The sequence below is a fragment of the Neophocaena asiaeorientalis genome, unplaced genomic scaffold, assembly GCF_003031525.2.
Source record: "Neophocaena asiaeorientalis asiaeorientalis breed wild unplaced genomic scaffold, Neophocaena_asiaeorientalis_V1.1 scaffold325, whole genome shotgun sequence".
In the NCBI taxonomy this organism is placed as follows: Eukaryota; Metazoa; Chordata; class Mammalia; order Artiodactyla; family Phocoenidae; genus Neophocaena; species Neophocaena asiaeorientalis.
This window is the reverse complement of record NW_020172742.1, coordinates 1,472,469-1,497,208: the sequence shown is the minus strand read 5'-3', so window position 1 is coordinate 1,497,208 and position 24,740 is coordinate 1,472,469. Positions and strand designations below refer to the sequence as shown.

General features: G+C 48.0%; 1 protein-coding gene across 4 annotated transcripts in view; it reads left to right on the top strand.

The window, feature by feature from the left end:
• Window positions 1-24,740, top strand: part of SRGAP3 (SLIT-ROBO Rho GTPase activating protein 3) — a 262,192-nt gene that overhangs the window by 186,807 nt on the left and 50,645 nt on the right. For 3 of the 4 annotated variants that reach the window (XM_024740673.1, XM_024740674.1, XM_024740675.1), the window contains exons 9-12: window positions 801-998; window positions 5,184-5,268; window positions 14,757-14,784; window positions 19,799-19,901. In XM_024740673.1, the coding sequence (XP_024596441.1) occupies window positions 801-998; window positions 5,184-5,268; window positions 14,757-14,784; window positions 19,799-19,901 (414 nt within the window). The remainder of the gene's footprint in view (window positions 1-800; window positions 999-5,183; window positions 5,269-14,756; window positions 14,785-19,798; window positions 19,902-24,740) is intronic. The other variant, XR_003002647.1, reaches the window with a different exon arrangement.

Below are 24,740 nucleotides of genomic sequence, written 5' to 3'. Positions count from 1 at the left end.
GGTGGGTGGGGGGAGGCCTGATGTCACCAGGAGGCGACTTTTAAGTTGAGATCTGAGTGACAAGAGAGGCTTTGAGCAGCAATCACTGTGGAGTGAATGTGGACGCAGTTCTCCCAGGACTGTGTTTGGAGCAACCCTCCATCCAAGTTCCAGTACGCCCTTTAGGCACAGTTCAGTGAAGGGCTGTGGGGAGGCCGGGGCCCTGTGTGTGGAGCCTCGGGGGTCCCGCTCGGTCCCGGGAAAGGAGTCGGAGTCCTGGAGCACCGAGCACACTGCGTGTGTCTTGGGTCTATCTTCCTCGAGGCTGTTTTTTCTCAGTCAGGCTTGCGTGGACTCAGTGGCCGACAGCAGAGGAGTTCACTCACTGAGGACAACGCTGCCCTTATGCAGACTGTGTCCCCTCCCTTCTCTGGATGAAGGAAACGGGGAGCGTTTCTAGCGTTGCTCCTCCTCAGGGACCTGCCTCCCAGGAGGAGCTGGTTTGGGGTTGTATAACCATAAAGAAACACAAACCTCAAAACCCAAGTTCCTTGTTGGTCACAGCCTTCTCCGACGTTGTCTCCAGCAGAAGCAGTCCCATGACCTGACTTTAGATTAGGCCACCTGGCTTCTCCCCGCAGCCAGCTGCTGGCCTTACTTTCCACATCACTGTAACGGGAATGAGCATCTTTGTCCTGCCTGCCTCCTGATGCTTTATGTGGAAGAAATCAAGGAACGGTTGGGAAAGGGCTATGAGGTGTCAAAGGCATTCTGAGGCTGAAGGATTTTTGTCAACCTGAAGGATTTTTGTGTTTCCCCAGGTTAGAAAAACCCTGGACGCCACCATGCAGACCTTGCAGGACATGCTGACTGTGGAGGACTTTGACGTATCCGACGCCTTCCAACACAGCCGGTCCACAGAGTCTGTGAAGTCAGCCGCCTCCGAGACTTACATGAGCAAGCTCAACATCGCCAAGAGGAGAGCCAACCAGCAGGAGACAGAAATGTTTTATTTTACAGTAAGTGGCGTCCTGGCCCGGGACCCTCTGTCTGCCCCGCCACTGGCAGTGATTTTGGGGAGCAGCCCAAACTACTGGGAGCCAGAGGAACCACGTGGGTCAGTTAGACCTGCAGGTCTTCCAGCATGTTTTCAGGTTAAATTGCCTGGCGTGGCTTTGTGAAATGCAGAAAGTGAGCTACCAGTGGGTAGCACCAACCTTGATCTTGGATTGACAGTTATTGTGATTTTCCTTTTCTAGAAAAAATACAGAGAGAGTTGTGTTCAGTAGGGTGAGAGGAAAAGGGGCTAACAGAGCCAGGTGCACGCCCCAAGTAACAACCCCCATGTTTAGTGTATGGTTGTCATGTCAAGTTGTGTCAAATTTGGGCATGGACTCTGCAAACAACACCCTGAGTGATCTTTGCAAATTGCTGGTGAGTTGCCAGCCCTTCATGTAAAATCCCAGATTACTTACATTTCACTTGGCCAAGGAGGAACAGGGATGAGAGGCATCGGGGCTTTATTTCAACATGTATTTAGTGAACATGGAATGGGGTTAGAAGGGACCTTACATCTTCCATCTGATGTTTGACCCTGTCCAACCTTATCCCTGCCCAAAAGTCATTCAAATTCTGCTTGAACAACCCCAGATTAAAAAGCTCCCTCCTTCCCCAAACAACCCTTTTGTTTGGCTTGCGGCTGGCTATAGATATTATGATGTTTTCCCGTATCTCTGTTATCTTCAGAAATCTTCCTCACTAGGATTTCTGGTCATTGATCTTAATCCTGTTCTCTGGGGCAACCCAGAGAGAGGCTAATTCTACTTGACAGTCTGGCAAGGTTGCAGGGAGCTGGGTTTTTATTTCTCCAGGCTAAACATATCTACTTCTTTCGATCCAGCCTCTTAAGCTTTTGTTTTGAGTGCCCTCAGCATCCTAGCGACATTCTCCGGAACGTGTTCCACTTGTCCCACTTGTCGGTGCTTCTTCTAAAGTGAGAGTCCCAGCAGCGGAGTGACCAGCACAGAGCAGGGCTAAACTTTCACCTCCCTCCACATTAGGGGCTATGCTTCTCTTTCCATATGTCCTAAGACCATATTCTTTTTTTTTTTTTTTTTAAGCTAGTATCAGTTAAATCTCTGTTCCCACTGTACTGCCATTAAATGAGGCCACCCTCCTCCTATGGGATGTGTAGGTGATGTCTTGGGTGGGTCTGATGTTTATCACCATTTAGATTTCCTCTTGATGGGTTCAGCTCATGGTTCCAGACTGTCAGGATCCTGATCAGCTGCTCATCACATATGCTGTCTCTTCAGACCTTGTGTCTGCAGATTCAGTAAGTGTGGCTTCTGTACCTTAAAGTTTGTCAATAAAAAAAAAAAAACTAATTGGTACTTCAGGGCCCAGGCCAAAGACAGAGTTATTCAAAACATGCCACTAGGCTAATATTGATCCATTAATCAGCACTTTTAGATTGTGGTCATTTAACCAGTCACAAACCCACCCAGTTCTAACATCCAGCTCCATTTCATGCTAGGCCTCATCAAATCCCTGTCAAAAACCAACAGTTGACGCCTACTGCATTTCCTTTGTCAACACTCTTTGACTTTGTTGTTTTCAAGAAAGAACCGATTCACTCATTTACTCATTCAAGTATTTATTTAGCACATACTATGTGAATACTATGTGAATCAGCCCATGCCAGTTTTGGGGGCTCACCACTTCCACGAGGGGCCTACTGTGTTTGTAGAGAATTTATGGGTTACAAAGATAAGTGAGGAGTGTGGATGAATATTGTCACTTAGGCAGCAGGAGCAAAGAAGAGGGGTTTAGCCTGCTTGAAATTAAAAGACAGCATCCATGATGGGGGTCATGGATGTTATATTTTGATCTGAATATTCAAGTTATCAACCTGGTTGGCTAGTACACCTCATGACGTGATGTTGTGACATTATTTAGGTATTTTAAGGACATAACACTCCTTTTAAAGCAAACACTAATACAATTCAATGGCATCCTTTCCTTCATGGGTTACACGTGAAGCCTGGGTAAAGCTTGGAAGAAGTGTCCAGGATCCCCAAGCCCCAGAGCCCCAGTGTGTAATTTGCACTAACCAGGTGTAATTTGCACTAACCCACCAAAGCATGAGTTACAAGTTTGGGATTGGAGCTTCACCTGGCTTGGGACAGTGAGGCAGGATGGAGAGAATACCTACTTATACCGCAGCTCTGCTTTTTCTGGTGAATTCTTAAACACAGGGCGATAAAATCAGAGGGCTATATTACTGGAAGCATCCAGAGAGAGCCTATAGGTGGGTAGTTATCAAACCAAAGTGTGCTTTTGAATCATGTAGGAAGCTTGTTGAAAACGTAGGTTCCCAGACTACCACCCTCCCTGAGGTGGCACCCTGGAAATGTGAGCACTTCTGGGCCTCTGTGGTGTCCTCCTCGGGTTAGACTCACAGTCTTCCAGAGCAGGAATCTGCATGTGGACACTCTCCCCAGCTGGGTAGGAGGCCACTGGTCCCTGCACCACACTTGGAGGAGTACCATGAGTCTACTCATTTTACCTTGAGGAGGGCATGAGGCCCAGAAATGTTCAGAAATCCGGCCAAGATCGCACACTGAGTGACCGCAGCCCTGAGCTCTTTCTCCTTCTGAGTAGAATGGGAATGGTGATGCTTCCACCATTTGTCATCTGAGACTGCAGTGAGGACCAGATGTACATGTTTGAAAACCATCTACAGGTACAAGGGGGAGTGACTCTTAGCAACCACGGGACAGGCCCTAGGAGCTAAGAAGGACCACGGCCAAGGAGACAGGGCGCCACAAGCCCCAGAAACCCAGCAGGGAGGGGCCAGGGTGCGGTGATCTCAGTCTTATCCGGGCACATGTCAGCCCCCTCCCCGTGGGCCTTTCCCCACACCTGTCTTCAGCGGGAAGATGGTGACGTTCCAGATGTCCTGAGCTGCCGAGGTGCACTTCTTTGCTCCTCTGAGCCCTTTCTGAGCCTTCTGGCTGGGGAATAGAATGGGTTTTTTGGTGAGAAACTAGCTGGCAGATTTGGGGCAATCACATCTGTCCCTGTGCCTTCATTCTCAGGGCCTTTGTAATTGCATTCCCCTCTGCTTAGACCCTTCCCTCCTGTGTGGACCCACACAGCTGTCTTCCTCACCTCCTTCAGGCTGGGGCTGAGATGGCAACTTTGCAGTGAGGTCTGCCCTCACTCCCAGCTCCTCATTCCTGCCTTGTTTCCATCCCTAGCGTTCACCACCATTGACCAATTGTGTATTTTACTTACGTTTTTGTTAGTTTATTGTCTCTCTCCTACTCTGCTATGTCAGTCCCACCAGGTCAGAGATTTCAGCTGAATTTTTCAGCACCTACTATATGCCTGGCACAGCTGTAGGCACCGAGGATCCAGAAAGGAACCTGCATGGACGGTGCCTACAGTGGCTCATGGTCCAGCAGAGAGGGCTCCCGGCCTGTGACTGGGCGACGTGGGGTGGGCAGGGCCGAGGGAAGCTGGTAGTTGTGTAGAGGCATGGCTGAGGCCAGGCTGAACTGGGGGCAGGTAGATGTATTTCTGTTCCGGGTGCCCCGTTCCTGGCACTGCTTCCAAGTGCGTTGTGCTTGGCCAGGCCCCAGAACTAGAGGCAGCCTGGGGTCCTAGGGCAAATCATTTCTTGTGCCAGCCTCACCTTTCTCATCTGTAAAAAGAAGAAAATCATATCCCCAAATGCAGTTCGGGTTATTTTAATAGGAACGTCTCCAGGGGCCTGCAATGCCCTTCCTCCTTCAGAGTGCAGCCAGATAAAAGAAGACATGCTCTGAGGCTCCCCTCTGACAGATCTGATAACGCTCTCTTGTCTCGGCTGCATGCTCTTGGCCCAGAAGCACAGAGGAACTTTGATGGCTAAAGAAGCCCACTGCCCGGGCTCCTGCAGTCCTCACCTGACAGAAGCACCTCTCACTGCGCACATCCCCCGAGCTTTCTCTGTGTTCCCAAACTGAGCTGAAATGCCTCATAGGACTGGACAGACATGCTTGGCAGAGCTGGGGATCTGATGGAGCCGACACAAAAACCCCTTTCCCCGTGCCTGGGGCCTTGAGGGTGGCCTCCCGCCCTGGAGGTCCATTATGGAAGCAGAAATGGCAGGACTTGGCCCTGCGATCTGTAATGTCCTTGTACCTTGTGTCTTACAGAAATTTAAAGAATATGTGAACGGCAGTAACCTCATCACTAAGCTACAGGCCAAGCATGACTTACTCAAGCAGACTCTGGGCGAAGGTGAGTCAGGTGGCAGAGGCCGGCAAGGGGGACTGTCTTCCCGCTGGGTTGTGTTGTGGCCCCTTGAGCTGTTTCACATGGAGATCCCGGGCACTTGGTGGAATGAGGCCTGGTCCTGGAGCCACCTACCGGGATGAGCAATCTGGGAAAATAGCTCTGGTACAGATGCTGAGGGGGTCCAGTCTGGCTGCAGAAACTATGGGGCAAGCACAAGTCTTAGTTTGGGTTATGGAGGAGGGTCCCAGATAAAGTGATGAGGGTCCCGAATAGGTAGGCGGTGGGATTCAGGGAACAGGCATCCGCACTGTTGGTTTTTAGCAGATTCTGTTGGCCAGGAGTACTACTGGAGCACCTGGCCGGGATTCTAGGTCCAAGAAGGAAAATGCGTACGTGTGGAGCAGAGTTTGGTCCTTGGGAGACCTGGGGACTAAACTTAAAGCTCCCCAAAGGCTTCCAACGATGGATGGGATAAAATCCCAACTGCTCCCATGGCACACGAGGCCCAAGGTCACTTGACCTCCGCCTGCCTCCCTGACCTCATCTACTCATCCTCCACTTCCCTACTGTACTCCAGTGGCACTGAGCTCCTTTCTGCACATCAAAGCTCATCTAAGAAACGAAATTGAGTTGTTTGTAGTGAGGTGGATGGACCTAGAGTCTGTCATACAGAGTGAAGTAAGTCAGAAAGAGAAAAACAAATACCGTATGCTAACACATATATATGGAATCTAAAAAAAAAAAAAGGTCATGAAGAACCTAAGGACAAGACGGGAATAAAGACGCAGACCTACTAGAGAATGGACTTGAGAACACGGGGAGGGGGAAGGGTAAGCTGGGACAAAGTGAGAGAGTGGCATGAACATATATACACTACCAAACGTAAAATAGATAGCTAGTGGGAAGCAGCGGCATAGCACAGGGAGATCAGCTTGGTGCTTTGAGACCACCTAGAGGGGTGGGATAGGGAGGGTGGGAGGGAGGGAGATGCAAGAGGGAGGAGATATGGGGATATTTGTATATGTATAGCTGATTCACCTTGTTATAAAGCAGAAACTAACACACCATTGTAAAGCAATTATACTCCAATAAAGATGTTAAAAAAAAAAAAGCTCATCCAACTTATTCCTGCCTCAGGGCCTTTGCATCTGCGGTTCCCACTGCCTGGAATGCCCTTACCCCATGTCTCTGTGTGGATGGCTCCCTATCCTTCAGCTGTCAGCACAGATGTCACTTCCTCCTGAGACCCTTCTGCCACCCAACCTCAAGGAATCACCACCTCTGTCCCAACACTCTTTCTGTTTGATTTTCCTCATCTCACTCATCACCATGTGAAATCCTCCTACACACTATTTGTTCACCTGCTTATTGTCGTTCGTCACACCCCCACCCCCAAGAGCATCATATCTTCAACCAGAGTAGGGACTTCCTTGCTTATTTTGTCCACCACTTTATCTAGTGTCTAGAACAGTGCCTGGCTCATATCAGGCACTCAGTAGCCACTGAATGAATGTTGAATGGAAAGGTCACCAGAACATGAACTAGAAACCATCCAAGGTCAAGGGTGTGTCAACTGAAAACAAAAATGCACACCCTAAGAGCTGAGAGTTATATTTTATTCAGTGGACAAAATTGAGGACTTAAGCCCAGGACACAGCATCTCAGATAACTCTGAGACACTGTTCCAAAGAGGCAAGGTGGGGAGCCAGGATATATAGGAGTTTTTGCAGCAAAGACCAGGTAGTCAGAACATCTAAAGATTGCTGTTAATAAAAGAAAACCAGACATCTCACGTTAAGGAATTTGGCACTTTTCTATATATGGGAAGATGCAAGAGTCTGGGCTCAGGGCAATCATTCCTTTGATATGCACCTTAGCTCTCTGGAGCCAGTATCCTGTCTTTTCTCATACTGAGTTTCCTCAGGGTGCACTGTTTGTTGAGGGGGGTGGGCAGGTGGCGGGTGGCTGCAGTATCTGATGATTCACTGGTAGGCATTATGTTTTATTTATTCATTTAGGCTACTTCGGGCCTTAGTTGCGGCACGCAGGGTCTTTGTTGCAGCACGCGGCATCTTTGTTGCGGCATGTGGGATCTTTCATCGCAGCACGCGGGCTCTTTGTTGCGGCACGCGGGCTTCTCTCTAGTTGTGGCACGTGGGCTCTAGAGCGCGCACAGGCTCAGTAGTTGTGGCACTCTGGCTTAGTTGCCCTGTGGCATGTGGGATCTTATTTCCCCAACCGGGGGCTGAATCTGTCCCCTGCATTGGAAAGTAGATTCTCAACCACTGGCCCACCAGGGAAGTCCCTGGGCATTATGTTTCATCCCAAATTCCCTCAGGGCTCTCCATTGGGAGTGGCTGTAGTGGCTGATGCCTGCAACATCCCTTGCTTACTGATATGGCAGGCGGGATTTTTAGTTCACAGATGGTTTACAGCAAGTCCTGGTGGCCCTGGAGCCGGGTATGAGGCTCAGCTTTGAGGGGAGGAGCTGACCTGGGGCTTCTGAAGCTGCTGGGCAACCTCAGAGATAGTCTTGTGTTCTGTTTAGAGAGGGCTGTTGGCTGAAGGATGTGCTCCACTGAAAGGAAAGAAAACATGGGGTCTGGGCAACAGGGGGCCAGTACAAGAGAGATGAAGGGAGCTTCTAAGATGATGATGCCAGTAGATCCCGAGATGACAGCTTGAAGCAGCCTAGAGAGCTCCTAGGAGTGTTCTGGGGAAGGAGTGTGACAGGATGAGAGTTGTGCTGGGCTGTGGGGCTGGTGGTCACTGCCAGTGGGAGTTCACTGTCCGCAACACGTCCTTGCCTTCCCTGGCTCGCTCTCTTCTCCCTGTGGGTGCACATTCTAGTGGCTGTGTCCCAGCTGCACAAGTCCCTAATTCCTGTCCACTCAGCAGCTATCAAGGGGGCTGCCAGGCTCTGCAGGTGCTTGGCATTTGTGAGCCCCATGCTTTAGAAGAACTGGTGAAAAATGAAACCATTTCCCAACCCCAAGGCACTTAACATTCTCACTGGGAGACAACACATGAATTCATAAAAAATTAAATAACAATAACACTATCACACAGAAATACTGACTGAATTGCCAGGCGAACAGTACAGACTCTGAGGGTTGTGAGTCCAGAGAGGGAGGTTTCGCTGTGGGCCCAGGAGATCTGGAAAGGCTTCAAGGAAGATGAAAAGCTAGGGCTTGAAGGAATAGCCAGGACTTTAAAACTAATACCAATGGAATTTTTTCAATCAACTTTGTTGACATATAATGGATATACCATAAAATGCACCCATTTTATGTTCAGAAATCAGTTTTGGCAAACACATACATCCACCTGTCACCACCACCCGGAAGTTTGCTTGTGCCTCTTTGCAGTCAGCTGCCCCCATCCTCCACCTCAAGGCACCACTGATCTGATTTCTATTGCCATAGACTAGTTTTGTGTGTTCTAGCTGGTGAGAGCTGGGGAGCTCTTGGAGGTGATGGAAATGTTCTATATCCTGCTTTGGGTGGTGGTTAGACATGGGTGTTTACATTTGTCAAAACTCATTGATGGAGAGGAAGAGTGGGGGAGAAGGAGTTGCAATGAGCTTTTTCTTCATTTCCCCTGTCCCACCCTGCTACATTCTGCCCATCCTGACATTTCAGTATTGGACCAGGCGAGTGGGGCCATGGAGGAGTGTGGGTAACACGGAGGAACAAGAACAGCAAGAATAGAGGGAAAGGGGAGAGACAGAAAGTCCTCGAGAGGAGCTTAGGTGTGTGTGTGACGGGGGCAGCTTCCACGGCTCACAGAATCAGTTTTTATGGTCATGGGACTGGGGGCTGCTGCTCATGAGTTGTACCAAAAGGTGGGTCCATGTGAGTTGTTGGCTACTTGTACTTTCGAAATCAGATACCCTGGATTTAGAAAACAAGATGTTCTTTTATAAAATAATATCCCAGATGAGGAAGTGCTTCTCTCCAGCTCCTCCGTGAGTGCTGTCACATGCAACCTTTTATTCCTGCCCTTGCCTGAATGGCCTTAATGAAATAATAATAATAATTAGTTTTGGTTGGCGTAACTCGTGATCCATTTGGTCTTCCAAGTTTATTTAGCCTTCAGCTGCGCCTTGCTTTGAGATGTGATTTATGAGTCCTTCTTCTGACTTTTGAGCTGAAGAGCAGCAAAAAACTGAAAATGCAACTTCAGAAGTATAATGGAGGCTAAGAAAGAGCCATCTAGAAGAATTTCCATAGTCCTGTTTTCTCATAAGCCAGCAGTGAGGAAAGCCCACTGTGCTTCTTTTGATAAATGGGATGGGTCTTGTTAGACTGGTCAATTCTGGAGAAGTTTTTTTTCCTCTTTTTTACATCTTTATTGGAGTATAATTGCTTGTGTTAGTTTCTACTGTATAACAAAGTGAATCAGCTATATGCATACGTATATCCCCATATCCCCTCCCTCTTGTATCTCCCTCCCATCCTCCTTATCTCACCCCTCTAGGTGGTCACAGAGTGCCGAGCTGATCTCCCTGTGCCACGCGGCTGCTTCCCACTAGCTATCTATTTTACATTTGGTAGTGTATATATATCCATGCCACCCTCTCACTTCATCCCAGCTCACCCTTCCCCCTCCCCATATCCTTAAGTCCATTCTCTACGTCTTTGTCTTTATTGCTGTTCTGCCCCTAGGTTCATCAGAACCATCTTTTTTTTAGATTCCATATATGTGTGTCAGCATATGGTATTTGTTTCTCTCCTTCTGACTTACTTCACTCTGTATGACAGACTCTAGGTCCATCCACCTCACTACAAATAACTCAATTTCGTTTCTTTTTATGGCTGAGTAATATTCCATTGTATATATGTGCCACATCTTCTTTATCCATTCATCTCTCGATGGACACGTAGGTTGCTTCCATGTCTTGGCTACTGTAAATAGAGCTGCAATGAACATTGTGGTACATGACTCTTTTTGAATTATGGTTTTCTCAGGGTATATGCCCAGTAGTGGGATTGCTGGGTCATATGGTAGTTCTATTTGTAGTTTTTTAAGGAACCTCCGTAGTGTTCTCCATAGTTATTTAAATTTTAATAAACTTTTTGTTTTAGAATAGTTTTATATTTATAGAAAAGTTGCAAAGATAAGATAGTACAGTTCCCATATACTCCACATCCAATTTCTCCTATTATTAACATCTTCATTTTACACGAATATGGTATATTTGTCACAATTAATGAATATTGATACATTATTATTAACTGAAGTTAGTAAATTACTGAATTACTGAAGCTGAAACCAAATCTTCAGTCATTTTTGTGTCTCCCCTGCACAATAATATGGATTAATATATGTGGATTCTAAGGGCATTAGGGGAAAGGGGAGAATTTGCGCTTAGTTTGATAAAGAACTTGCCCGTTGGGCAAAGTTGGGGCATGAAAAAATTGAGCGGGCCAAAGGAAGCTCAGAATCTTCTAATTCACTCTTGTGAGCATCTTCAGATGATTCCCCTCCACCTGGACATGTTAACTCTTCCATTCAGTAGAAAGCTCTTCTAAGAGTGGGGCTAGGGTAGGGTGACACCTGCCTCAATGGCCTTTTTAAGTCATCTGAGAGCTATTTTATATTGGGGGGATAAGCTGGTCATTTTGAAAACAGGTGAGAAATATGGGGCCAAGTGGAATATTTTTACTAAAAAGATACAAAGCTTTTTTTTTTAATGAAATGAAATATCATGTCTAGTGCCTCAGTTTCTCTCCAGTACTCTTTTGACAGCACACCTCAAAGAAACCACAAGTTGGAGGAAACTAGGTCTTTTGGGTCACCCTCACTTAGAAGCGAATTTTTGAACATGGCACACAAGTCAAAATGCTTCTAGGTGCCCTGCAAATTGTCATTCCTTGTTACAAATGTCACTGCCACATCTTGGGAACAAGAGTACACACCCTTATGTGCCCTTGGCTGTTGCTATGTCGTTTTATTGGCCAGAGGATTCTTACTTTATCATCTCTGAGTCTTAGATTTCTGACCTCTTTATTGCCCTGGTTAGTCAGTAAGCTCCAGGCTTTACACTTAAGATATGGGTGGGTTTTCAATTTACTCTATAGCCCCTCTGGGGTGAATGGTGCATTGTCTATAAAAGGGATGAGACATAACCTTTTCAGGCCAAGATTTAATAACCCATTACAGAGCAAAATGTCCACCGGGACCAGACAGTCTGACCTTCTAGAAAATGACTGAGCCACCAAGTATAAAATATATTTTTAAAACCCGAAGAGATCTCAGGTGGTAAAGGGAAGAACATTTTTAATTTCTGTTATTTGTTAGAAGTTGAAACACCATATTCCAAAAGATGTTTCTGGTAAAGAGGTTCTTGAGGTCTGGAATGTGAGTCAAAGCTGAAGGAGAATAAATTCGATTCGTTGCCAGAGGAAGGTCTGTCTTGAGTGTGTTCTGACACATTCTACTCCAGGACTCAGATCCTTTGATTCCTACCTACCCCTTTCTTCCCCCCCCCGGCCATCTATTCATCTGTCCATCCATCCATGGGGACACAGTATATACAAGACGAACAAGGTTCCTGCCCTCGTGGGGAAGAGAGACCTCAAACAGGAAACAAACCATTAAGTAAAGAATTATAACTGTGAGTGTCCTCGAATAGAAAATTGGGGCTGAGATAGAGAATAGTTGTGTACGGGGTTGGGGAGCATTGGGGCACCTGCTTTAGGTTGGGTGATCAGAGAGGCCTCCGAGGGGAGGTGATGTTTAAGCTGAGACTGAAGGATGGGAAGGCGTCAGCCGTGTGAAAAACTGGGGAGAGAGTGTTGGGGCAGAGGGAACAGCCTGTGTGAAGGCAGGAAGGGATGTGGTGAGGTAGGAATAAAAGAAGGGCACTGTGCCTGGACCACAGTGAGTATATAGGGGAGTGGGCAATTCTGGAACTAAGAGGAGGTAGAGCAGGAACCTCTTCCTAGGTCCCCTTTGTCAGTCAGAGTTGCACAGCTGACTACAGCTCTAAGGGAAATGATGTGCTTTATAGTCAATCCAGGCCACTGGCTGACGCTTTCATGAGTGGGCTGCCGTCAGCTTCAACTCAGGGTCTTAGATCTACGTGAAAATTTAACTCAAGTTGATGTCTGGTAGGAATTTGCCCCAGACCCCAGGCACACAATCAAATTAAGCAGAGCAAATCTTCCTGTTTTACCCAACTTTTCTCCTTTCCTCGTTTGGCTTCTGTTCAGCCGGTTGCAGTCACTCACTCTTGTAACTGCTTGTGGCTTTGGTCAGGAATTAAGGAATTGTGTGCTGATTCGCTCCAAGTTTTATTCTCAGACTTCTCTAACTCTCTTCCTCCCCTCATTTTCCTCCCCACTCAGCATTGCTTTCTGAAACAATAGAGAAATATAAATGCTCAGTTCTTTTTTTTTGAATAAAGTCCCTTGTGAATGCTAGATGGGATTCTAGGGTCTGGAGCTGTTCTGTCCAATATGGTGGCCACAAGCCACATGCAGCTATTGAACACTTGAATCGTGGCTAGTCTGAATTGAGATGTGTAAAATGAGCACCAGATTTCAAAGAGTTAGTAATATATATATCTTACTAATTTTTATATTGATACATATTGAAATAATATTTTTGATATATTAGATTAAATACAATGTATCATTAAAATTAATCTTTCATGTTTCTCTTTACTTTTTATATGTGGCTACTAGAAATTGTGGCTTGCATTATATTTCCATGGGACAGCACCAGCTTAGAGGTTCTCTACGGCACCATAAAAATAATGAAGTACTGAATCGTGCTGTGGATGAACCTCAAAAGCATTATGCTCAGTGAAAGAAGCCAAATGCAAAAGACCACATATTGTATGATTCTATTTTTATGAAATATCCAGAATAAGCGAATCTACAGAGACAGAGAGTGGATGAGTGGTTGCCATAGGCTGGAGATGGGAAGAGGGAGTGACTATAAATCGGCACAAGGGATCTTTTCAGTGTGATGGAAATGTTCTAAAATTGAGTTGTGATGGTTGCACAGCTTTGAATATTTACTAAAAATCACTGAATTATACATTTTAAATGTGTGAATTTTATGATATGTAAATTATACCTCAATAATTAAAAAAGAGGGCAGTGGATATGAGACTGGAATTCCAGGGAAATGTAAGATCTGGAGATAAAGTTAGGAAGTCTCAGCAAGCATTTGAGATCACCTAGAGAGGGTGGAGGAGACCCAGTTTGCATCCTGGGGGCATTCCAATATTTAGAGATTAGAGTTTGGACAGATGAGGAGACAACAAGAGAAACTGAGGAACAGCCTGTAGGGCAGGAAGGACACCTGGAAAGTGTACAGAGTCATGAAAATCAAGAGGAAAAAGCTTTATAAGAAGAAGGGAGTGATTAACTGAGGTAGGCAGTGCTGAGTGCTGAGCAGTCAGGTAAGAGCAGAGGAGACATTAGGTTCAGCCGCACAGAGCAGTCTCCGTGGAGTGGTGAGGACAAAAGCCAGCTGCGGTAAGGCAAGAGTAGGAAGCGACAGGGACCCCAAACAGAGCTCCTTCAGGAAGTTTTGCTGGAAAGGAGAGCTGAGAAATGGAGATTGAGTTAGAGGAGAAATGGGATCAAGGGGAGGCTTCAAAGGCAGGTTGGATGTATCCAGTGTACGTGTTGATACGCTGATGGAAATGATCCAGAAGAGAGGAGACTGGCCATGCTAGAGAGAGGGGAGACACTTGCAGAAGCAAAGCACCTGAAAAGGGCCGAGGGCATGGGACCTGCAGCATGGGGTCTGGGTTTTAGCAGAAGCAGGATGCTTCCTCCAGAGCACCGGGAAAGGAGGTAGCGGGGGAGTGGGCAGGCGCAGGCAGGTGGGTAGGTCTCATGGTGGTACCCAGAGACCCTGTCTTATTGATTTTGTTTTCCAGTGAAGGAAGCGAGAAGGTCTTCAGCTGAGGATGAAGGCAGGAGGGCTGAGGGTGGGCACTTGGCGGGGTAGAGTGACAACAGAAGATGTCTTATGGCTGATACCCTTCAGTGCCGGGCATGACAGGTGCTCAGTAAACCTTTGTGGACATAAAGCAGTGCGTGGGCTCTCCAGCTGGGGTATGCATAGAAGAGAGTACTGGGAGTGCTGTCAAAATGCAGATTCCTGGGTCCTTATCCAGGAAAGAGCCAAAAAAATCTGCATTTTTGACAAGCGTTCCAGAAGATTCTGATGCCACTGGTCAGCAGGTTGTAGTTTGAGAATCACTGAAAATAAAACGCGTAGGAACGATAACAAATGAAAAATATGTGAACATGGCCCTACAAATAGGAGGCACTGAGGATTTAATATGACTCAGTTCTTCGCAACAGAACATACCTTAGGCATAATAAGATTTCCTATTTCACAAATAATTAAGGTGTTAGTTGTTTCTTGTTTTTAGAAAAAGATGAATGTTCTCTGCTCAAAAATAAACCAACAAAAACGAAAACAAAATCAACAATTAAATCAATGTACACTTTTCTTTCCAGGGGAGAGAGCAGAATGCGGTACAACCAGGTAAGAGCGGTGCATCTTGTTTCCTTCACCTGCTGCCTGAGTGGTCAGTGGGAGGAGGTGGGGGGAGCAGGACAGACGGGGAGGTGGCGAGACAGTGCTGGAGCTCAGGGCAGCGGAGGAGTCTTAGAGGGGACAGTGTCCCCACGGGGGTGTGGTTGTGCTGAGAGGGAAGGCAAAGGTCTTTTGGCTGCTCTGCTGGTTCCAGCATTAGACTGGTGATGGGGAGGGAGCCTTTCAGAGCTGCTGTGGGAAGTGGGTGTCGTCCCTCGTTGCTATCCATCTGGTGGGCGGACGGCTGAGGGCAACCAGGAGAAGCCAGAGGCTGTGGGGTAGCTGCCCACCTGTCTCCCCGTCCGTTCTATGGCTGCTGAGCAAACCGCTGAGGCATGGGGCCCAGCCCGGGGTCCCAGTTTGCCAAGGCTCCGGGTTTGGCTGGAACCGCACACCACCGGGCATACGCATGCGCATATCCACACGAGCGCGCGCAGACGCCCGCTGCTGCCTGCCCTGGCTTCAGACCTCGCAGCCCTGGGATGGCCTGATGGCAGAGCCCCTGGTGGGGGAAGTAATAGTGGGCAGCTTCTGCTTTCTCTCCAGCTCGCTCAACATTATCCTCTGGGCTTTTCCCTGAGCAGACCAGAACCAGTGAACACTTTGACTCAGCGGCTGATAGCTGAGAGGCTGGCTTCAGGACTGGACCTTTCCTCTACCTGTGGAGAGTTTAGGTCCATAAACAGCCCTGTCGCTGCCTGGGTTCCTTAGAGCCCATCCATTTCCATGTTCCCAGCAATGCCCATCCCACTGCCCAAGTTGAATTGAGCTGGTGGCCCAGAGGCCTGCGCTTTTCCATCACGTGGCCATTGAGAGCTACTTCTGCCTCATTCTGGGCCCAGTGACCCAAAGACATCCTTTTCCCACAAGTTCTTCCCAGTGGCCCAGAATCCTGGAAAGCTGTCCTACTTGGCAAGAGGGAGGATGAACCCTTAACTCCCGCCTCATCTGGAAGGGAGTTGGCTGGGAAAAGGCTTGGAAAGCTCTGAGGTTTTCAGTTTGCTGGCCCAGGGTGGGGGAAGACTGAGGGCTCTCCAGAAGCTTAGCCTGTGCAGCTGTTCCTCTAGGCCCTGGCAGTCCCCGGACATTGGGAAGATTCATGATACCAGGCGAGGCCCTCCCAGCACATGGGTCAGCAGATGTGCAGGGTTACTTTCTAAGAACCTTTTAGAAACAAACTCCTATTTATTTATTTACTTACTTACTTATTGCAAGAGTGTTGTCATAGTCCCAAAACAACAGGAGCCACATTTTACACCAAAGTTTGCAAATAATGAAACAGATGGGGGGGATGAATTGAGCCATCCCTCACTTCCTCCTAATTCCTAAAACTCATGTGGGAGAAGATGATTCCAGCAGATTGTAGGAGAGATCTGTAATCAAACCCTTAGTGAGGTCCCAGGGTCTTCCTTAGAGAAATGTTGAGAGGTTTTTTTTGTTGTTGTTGTTGTTGTTTTTAAATAAAGTCCTCTGAGATGCTGTCTTCCACACCCTCTTTGACCTAGGGCCTGGGAAATCCAAGCTAGGATTACAGACCTCCCACTTAGATACACTGCACTAAGTTGCAAATCCAGCCATCTGCACTTTGGCCCTTGGCCAAGGTCAAAGGCAACTCTTAGTAAAGTAAAAGCTTCCTCTTACTTCCAAAAATCATTTTTAACTTATTGTGGAGTGCACTGCTAACTTGGAAGTGTTTTTAAAATTTATCTGAAATGCCCTGGGTGAGCTATTTCTATACTGTGGCCCTCATTATCTGCCATAGTTTCCTGTCCAAGGTCAGTGTTGTTTTGGGTGATTATTTGAGCAGGTCCCCTCAGCCAAGTTGTTGCTGGCCTTGTATAGACAGACCAATTTTTGCACATGGGCTGTAACACATTGTATATTTTTTTCTCATACTTTAGAACATTATCTTAGAATAGCCCCAATTCATAATAACCCTGTAATTAGGCTGACCAGATGCAATAATGTGCTTGAAAGACATATGGTAAATGGCAAAGCCAGATGCAAATGTAAGGTTTGATATGGTTTTTCAAACCATTGACTGGCTTCCCTAACCTAGGCTGACTCGCTCCAAGTCTGGATTAGCAGTGAAATCACTCGAGATTTCTTGTCCAAACAGATGCAACCCCATGCACACCCTTGCACAGCTTCCAAGAGCCTGACCACCATTGAACTACAATATTGCTGCCATTTTGGATGTTGACACCCACATCTGTTGGGTTGTCTAGGGAAATAACCATCCTTCTGGTCACAGAATAATTTTGAGGCCAATTCCTATGTTACTAACGCGTGTTAATTTTTATCTTGGTTGAAAGGCAGAAAGGGGACATTGGTCTCTGGTTTCTCTTTCTTCCTCTCCGTGGCTTTCTCTGTTCCTGTTTTCCCTGCCTCTCTCTCTCTCTCTCTCTCTCTCTCTCTCTCTCTCTCTTTCCTCTGTCTCTCTCCGTGGCTTTCTCTGTTCCTGTTTTCCCTGCCTCTCTCTCTCTCTCTCTCTCTCTCTCTCTCTCTCTCTCTTTCCTTTGGCTCTGCAACTGAGCAGCAGAAGAGATGGAAGGCTTAGGCTGCCCCACTTTCCTTGGCTGAGCTGCCCCCCTGCTCCCCACTTTGTGCCCCACCCAGCACTTCAGTAAGTCGGTATCAATTTGGTGTCATGCAAAGTTGGGATAGCTACGTTTCCTTGTCAGAGATTCCGCTCACTGCCCAGAGCACCACACAAAAGAAAGAAATCCTGATGCGGTTCTAACAGTCCTTTGCTTTCTGGATTGGGCAGAAATTATGTAACTTCAAGGAAAAAAGAATCCTTAGGACTTATTTTAGGAAATAAATTTTAAAGGCACCCTAGATATTTTTGGTATTGGGTGTCCGACACCTGCATTAAGAGTCTGTACTCTTGCTGACCATGAGAGTTTAATAGATGATTTAATGCTATTGCTGAATGTTCTGTGATAAAATCAATTTCCCAATTTCCATAATCACACCGGAACCTGAAGTAGGAAGAGCTGAATTCTGTTCCTGTGACCTTGGGCAAGTTTCTTAATCTCTCCTGGGCTCGTTTACCTTATGTTTAAAGTAGGTTTAATAGTTCTTGCCTATCTCACAGGGTTGTCATGAGGGTATCATGCAGTGTGAGATAAGGAAATGATGTGAGAACGTCCAAAAACAGAAACCCAAATCACCATGGAAACAAGGTGGTGCAGCTGCTACCCTCCAGTTATGATACGTAAAACCTATGGCCCTGTCACATTTTTGGCACTCTCTTTTGGCATTTGGAAATTCAAAAGCAGATCTGTTGTAAGAAATATCACTCTCACATAACCCACATCCTCAAAAAATAAGTAACTTATGAAAAAGAAATGACACGGACTTAGCTAACCAAATTGACGTAGATCCGAGATGAGCTCAAAATAATCTTGCCTGTTGTTTCTTTGCAAAATTTTGGTCTGTGCTGTTATTTTAGTTCCAGTGTTTGGGTGGCATGAGATTTGGATTCCACTGTGTCTTTGCCCATGCATGTCCTGGAGCTAGCAGCATTTGCTCAGTATTCAGACACCTAGAAGTTGATCCGAGTTCCCTAGATGGCGGGCCTGCTGAGGGAGACAGGCACCACAAGGCCAGTGAGCAAGGCAGCATGAGTCTTATCTCCTTGACTGGCTCCACGGCACATACGATTTCTTGCCCATGCACAGAAATCAGTCAAGGCTTGTGGGCCCAGGTCTGTGTTCATCACGCATGGACATTATCTGTATCAGGCTTGGTCCCCACTTGGTACCTCTCAAATTATGAACGAAGCCAGTTGAAAATGAACTGTGTCTCTTGGTTAGGGACTCTTCTCCTAACCTCAGAAAGTCCTTTGCCCTAGAAGGCTGGCAGCATTGAGTCAGGCCAACTTGGGTGGTGAAAGATGAGCAAATAAGCCAACACAGGTATATGCATGTGAGCACCTCTGCAAACTGGTCCAGTGTTTGTGGCTGTTTCGCTGTCGCTGGTGAACTGTGGTATGATCGCCCCTCCCTGTGGCCGAGATGGAGCACAGGGAATGGAGATCCTAAAGTCAAGCAAGACACTTTCAACCTGACCCCGCGGGTCCTCCGCTGGCAAGGGTTAATGGGATGGGTGAGTCTTTGGCTGGAAATGAGAAAGTTCCCTAAGGCTCCATGACAGACCCTTTGGTAAAAATCTTGGGATTGGAGCCAAAGAGGCCTGGGTTTGGGGCCTAGCTCTGCCACCTCCCCCCTCTAGGCCTCAGTTTAGGCCTCTGTAAAATGGGACCATATGTGCAGGGTTGAGCCGACATTCAGTGTGATGATGGATTTGAAAACATTGTAACTGAAAGTGTACTTGACTAAAGGACAGGAGATAATCATCATCCTGGGTCCCCTGGGGACCCCAGAGAAGCTGCAGCCTCCCTCCTGGCATCAATTTCTTCACCTCTAAAATAAGAATAATAATCGACTGGCTCTTAGATCAACGGAATAAAGATTAGTCAAGTGCATTTGAAATGCAAGGAGGCATTAGGAAGATCAGTGCCCTGGTATGGTGGGAGTTGAGACTTGGTGATGCATTTAAGCCAAAATGATGAAAATTAACCCTTCCGATCATCTTTGAAAGTCTCTTGCTTTCTTGGGCTACAGATTACATCTCTCCCCTGATTCCCCCTCCATCTGGTCAGCTTTGCGGGATGACAGCCCTGATTGGAGTTTCAATGGTTTCCTGGACACGTGCTGTGCCCTCCTGTGATTTAGAATACATTTGTGTTACTCCTGCCTGACACCGTGGGTAAATTAAGACCCGCTTAAACATCCAGAGGCCTTCAGATGGAGCATTGGACACCAGTGCGCTGGGGGTTCAGGCCTTCCATTTGCATTTTGTGTTCTCCTCCAGTCGTGGGTCGTAAGAGCGTTTTTCCCAGTTGTATGTTTACCTTGTTTGCTTTCTTGATTTCTTTTGTTCCGTTTTCCCCTAGGCCCCCCTGCCTTCCCCCTAAACCACAGAAAATGAGGAGACCTAGGCCTCTCTCAGTGTGTAGCCATAAACTATTTAACGGCTGTATGGAAGCGTTCATTAAGGTACTTGCTGGGGAGCCACAGAGTCCGCGAATGCACCCAATGTAATGGCAGCCTTTCTCCACCTCCTCCCCTGGCCAACGGCCCTGCCCCAACCTACCGACCTACCAACGACTGACGGACTGGAACTTTCAATCCGGGCCCTCGGCCAGGCCTTGTGGCAAGCTGGTCCTCCCGGCAGCCTGCTCTTAGCTTCAGTGAGGGCTTCTAATCAGAGCTGCTTTTGCCTCTGACCAGTTGCTCCTAAGTGCTTTCCCTTGATTCTCAGCCCTGGGGGAGGGTTGCAGTCATGCTGGGACCCAGTAAAATCCAGGTGGCGCTGAATCCGTGCCAGACAGTGGTCCCTGTCAGCCCCACTTCACTGCTTCAGGAACTGCAGTCCTGACCAGCCTGAGGGACACTTAGAGAAACCCCCTCGCCTTGAGTCACACTCACATCTCCCAAGAGGAGACAGGTTGTCCCATGTCCCCTGCATCGGCAGGTGGACTCTCAACCACTGCGCCACCAGGGAAGCCCTAACTGTGTTTTTATACAAGTAATTTTTTAAAGTTGAGAATATACCAGCAAAGGAACACAACACATACAATTTGTACGAGAGACAACCCTTCCACCTAATTTTGTTTCTTGTTAGGCAGTTTGGGAGAAGAGAAAAGAGCTGAGGTAGTCCCTTTAGAATTCCAGGTTAATCCTTTACACCTTAAACTTAAAAAAAAGCTTTTCACCTCAGTGAGTTTCTCTTCTTACTTCTTGGCTGCAAAGGGTGAAGGATCAAGCCATCCCAGATAGAACAGCTCAAGGCAAGTTAAGATGGTGATGGAGTTGAAAAGGGCAGCACGTGGGGGACATACTTGAGGAAGGGGAGATGCATTCTGAACATTACTTAGGGGAACAGCAGAAGATCCCTGACAGTTATTGGAAGCGTGCCCCATCTAACGAAGACCCTTTGCAGAAAATAAGAGTCAGGAGAAAAATAAAGGTTCTCGGGCCCTGCCGACACTTTTGGAGTGCTGAGGCTGCCCCTGCTCTGGCTGTCTATCCCCTGTCCTCATATAGGGCATGCACAGGACTTGCTGGGCAGGGAGGGTTGGCCTCAGGCGTGGGAGGGGGTAGGGAGGACCAGCCTGGGTCCCTCTGCCTGTAAGCTGAGTTCTGGGGGACAGTGGGGGAAGGGAAAGGGGAAAAGGAGGGCACACGTTGGCACTGCCCGGGGGTGGGAAACAGCAGCAGCTGCTCTAGGATGCCTCAGAGGAGGGAGGTGTGGAGGACCCCAAAATAAGGGGTGCTACTGCGTGCATCAGGGAAGGGGTGCTGTTTGGAGGTGACTCCGAGTGAGCAGTTTGCCATCCAGAAGGTCATGGGAAGAGGGGCTGTCTCAAGAGCCCTTCCTTCATCCTCCCTCCTCGCTCCAACAAGACTTTCTTCTTGAAAAAGCCATACTCCAGAGCTGAGAGGGGACTGAGGCCCATTTGCTACTCTCTCTGCCCTCAAGGAGCTTGTCATGTTGCTCAGGAGGTTTTTGACAGAAGGCTGAACGCGGAAGATGATTCAGGATGAGCACTTGGTGACTGATTCCCCACGGAAATAAGTTCTGTGAGAGCTCAGAGCAGGAAGAACTGTGAGCAGTGGGGTCCGGGCGGCTTTGAAGGATGGGGCGGAACACAGCAGAGGGGAGGACGGAGGAGCCCCTGAGAGGAGGAACAGAATGAGCAAAGGCTCAGAGACACAGACACCTTTCAGAACATGCTCAGCTCTTTGGAAACAGGTGCTCTGTCAGGACGCTTGGAAGGAGCTCTTACCTGATGGCATTTGCAAGTTAGGTGTTCTGTTCAGTGAAACAGTCTCTGAATGGAGAGCTCCTACAAAAAATGCGTGACGATCGAGTGCCATGCACCAACCGCGGGATTGTCTGCCCCTTGGAGGTAGTCACCAGGAAGCCACATCCTTATTCTAAATATATAGCCATTGCTGCAGCTGGTCAGTCTTCCGAGAGCCTGCAGCAGGACCTTTGTCAGCGGTGCCAAAACTTTGTCTGAGAACGGACACCCCAGTCTTTGGAATGAAAAGCGCCAATCAGAGCCCGGCTTTGTAGCCCCTGGAGCCACAATATGGCAAGAGGCATAGGCCGCAGTGGGCGCTAGGGGACTGGCTCTGAAAAGAACCCCCAGAGAGGGTCACCCCAGACCACTAGGCAGCAGCATGTTGCTGAAATAAGAACACAGCCTCCTCAGGGGACCGTTTGACTGAAAAAAGTATGTTTGTTGAGCGAATGCATTTCTTTATAGTCACGTGTGCTTGTACCGCACATCATCTGTGCAATTCCGCCAGCTCTTCTGCGCGCCCACTCTTAGCTCCCTGTGGGGACAGGCTGCAGCGGCGGGACCCCAACCTCAAGGATTGTTAACTCTCAGAAAATGAAAAGGCAGTGTGATGCATCCAGTCCTTCAACCTTTGGGAATGGAATTTAATTTCCTCTTATGATTCCCACGCTATCTGGAAGAAGATTCAGCGTGAACTAAGAATCCCCAGCTCTGAAATTATAAAGCTCTGAAAGGCTTTTCAATAAAATAACATCACAGAAACTCCATGATTATGAGAGTTTAGAGGGACAAGGAAGCATCCCCAAGAATGACGGATAAACGTAGTTGGAGTTACTTGTATAAATCTCTAGGACCTTACCTGAATGGATTCTTTTCAAAATGCTTGGTTTTTTTCCCCCCTTCTCTCAGATAGAAGGAAACACAATTTATTATGATAAATTTTGAGGCCCAGGAGGTCTACCTTCGGGCTGAGGCAGGGGGAGTCCTTACCTTGTTTCAATAAAATGAGAATGATAATTACCCACCTCCTGAGTGTGTGAGGAGGATCAGATGAGTAACACCTGCCGGGTTCTAGAGCTCTGCCTGGCGCAGGGTAAACACCATGGAGATGTTAGCTGTTAGTGCTGCCTGGGCTTTCTGGAGAGTGCCCACGGGGCCCTGTCTGATCACCTGGCACTGCTGTCCTAGGTTCAGGTAGGCGTAGTCGATATAGGAAAATTCTAGTTGCTGAGGTGCCAGGGGCTGGACAGGTGACGCCAGCAAGCAGGCGCACATGCTCCCGTTTCTCAGTCGGGATGAGACACAGCACGCACCCCAGAGCCTGACCCACTGCATGTGTGGGAAGAAAGAAGAGGCCGTGCTCGCCTGCAAATGGGCGACTTCAGTGAAAGCAGAGCCTCTGGTTCTGCCCGCAAGATCACGAAGGCTCTCTGACTCCACTGCCCTCCCTCCTCCAGGCTTTGTCAGCTTTTGCGTTCCCTGAGGCTTTTTCAGTGCCAGGGTGAGGGTCCGTGGGCAGAAGGAAAGCAAAGCCAAGTGGGTACCCGGGACAAGCTGCCCCAGGTGTTTGGTAGGAAAGCACGGGCAGCGGTGTGGAATTTGGAACCAGATGGAATCCTGTTTGGTCCTATCCAGAGGGCACCTCATAAACACGGTCTTGGTTAACTAAGAGCTAAGAGCGAGGTTTCCTGAGCTGACTTGCAGGGCCAGTGTCACAGGAGACACCTGAGGGCGTGTGTCCCTCCTTTTCTGTGGGTGGCTGGGCTAACGTTAAAGAGTCTTAGGTGGGCTCTCACCATTGGTGAGTAAACAGCCCCCGTGTTGAGGAGAAGCTAGACTTGGGGTGGGGCAAGTGTTCAGTACACACCGTTCCTGCCCTTTGACAAGGACTGAAAGAGGCCCCTTTGCCCCCTGGCGTCCGAGGCAGCCACCCTGGAAGGCTGGCCGGGCAGGTCCGGAGCTCCACTGGGCCCACGGTTTGCCTGCCGTCTCCCCGGACCTCCGCTGGCTGCCATTGCATTTCGGCGTTCCCGGACTCTGAAGGAGCTGCTTGCTCTAACTGGTCTTATTACTTCTGCGTAATCTTTTCTTTTTCTTCTGCTCTGCTGCCTGTTTATTTTTTGTTATCAGAGGAAGAAGAAATGCTCGAACCAGGAACCAGGTATTTACTGGAAAGGTCCGTCAGCCCCATTCAACGGGATGGAACCTGTCTCTAGCCCTGACTAGTAGCACAGGGCTCGCCTTGCCTGTTGCCAATGAGTCCACTTTATTACCCTCTCCGTGACGGTAGTTAATCAAGGACAGAATTTGCAGGTGGGGTGTGGAGGACCCACGAAAGCATCCAAATCATGGTTTTTTTCTCTGTCCCTTTACATGAGCATATTACATATGCCTCATTGCTTTCCTCACCTTCTGAGGAAGCTAGTGCTTAACTTGGCCCCTTTTCAAAGAGAGTTTTTAAAAATTTTTTATGCTCTGTAAGTGGCCTGAAATAGCAGAGAGGTCAACCAGTCACGGAATCCGAAAGAAAATTATCCCGTGCCCAGCTCTCTGTGGTTGTGGGCCAGTCTAGGAAAATATAATTGAAAATACATTCACACCCCAGATGCATGTATTTAGAACTGCATCTTATTCAGCCTTTCTGACTAAGGTTGCCACTCAGTGATCAGTGGCTGACGTTAGCTGTTTCTAGAACTTTTCCTTTTAATGTGTTTACTGTTAAACAAATATCTGTCTGGATGTTTAGGTTGTTACGTTGTGAGTAGAATTGGTCTCCCCTCCTCCGAGCTCAAAAGGATCCCTGGGGCCAGCCTTGCTTCCCCCATGGTGTGTCCTTCTTAATTCTGGCAGCAGGTCCTACAGTACTAGGCAGAGGCCTTGATCCTGCCCTGAGCGCTGGGAGAACAGAGTTGAGATGGGGCTGAGGGCAGTGGGAGGCAGAGAAGTCTTCGAGGGCGGATTCCAGCCCCTCCAGGCGGTGGGCTCCCTCCCCTTCCCTGATGTGCCTATCAGGCCTCCTGAGCCC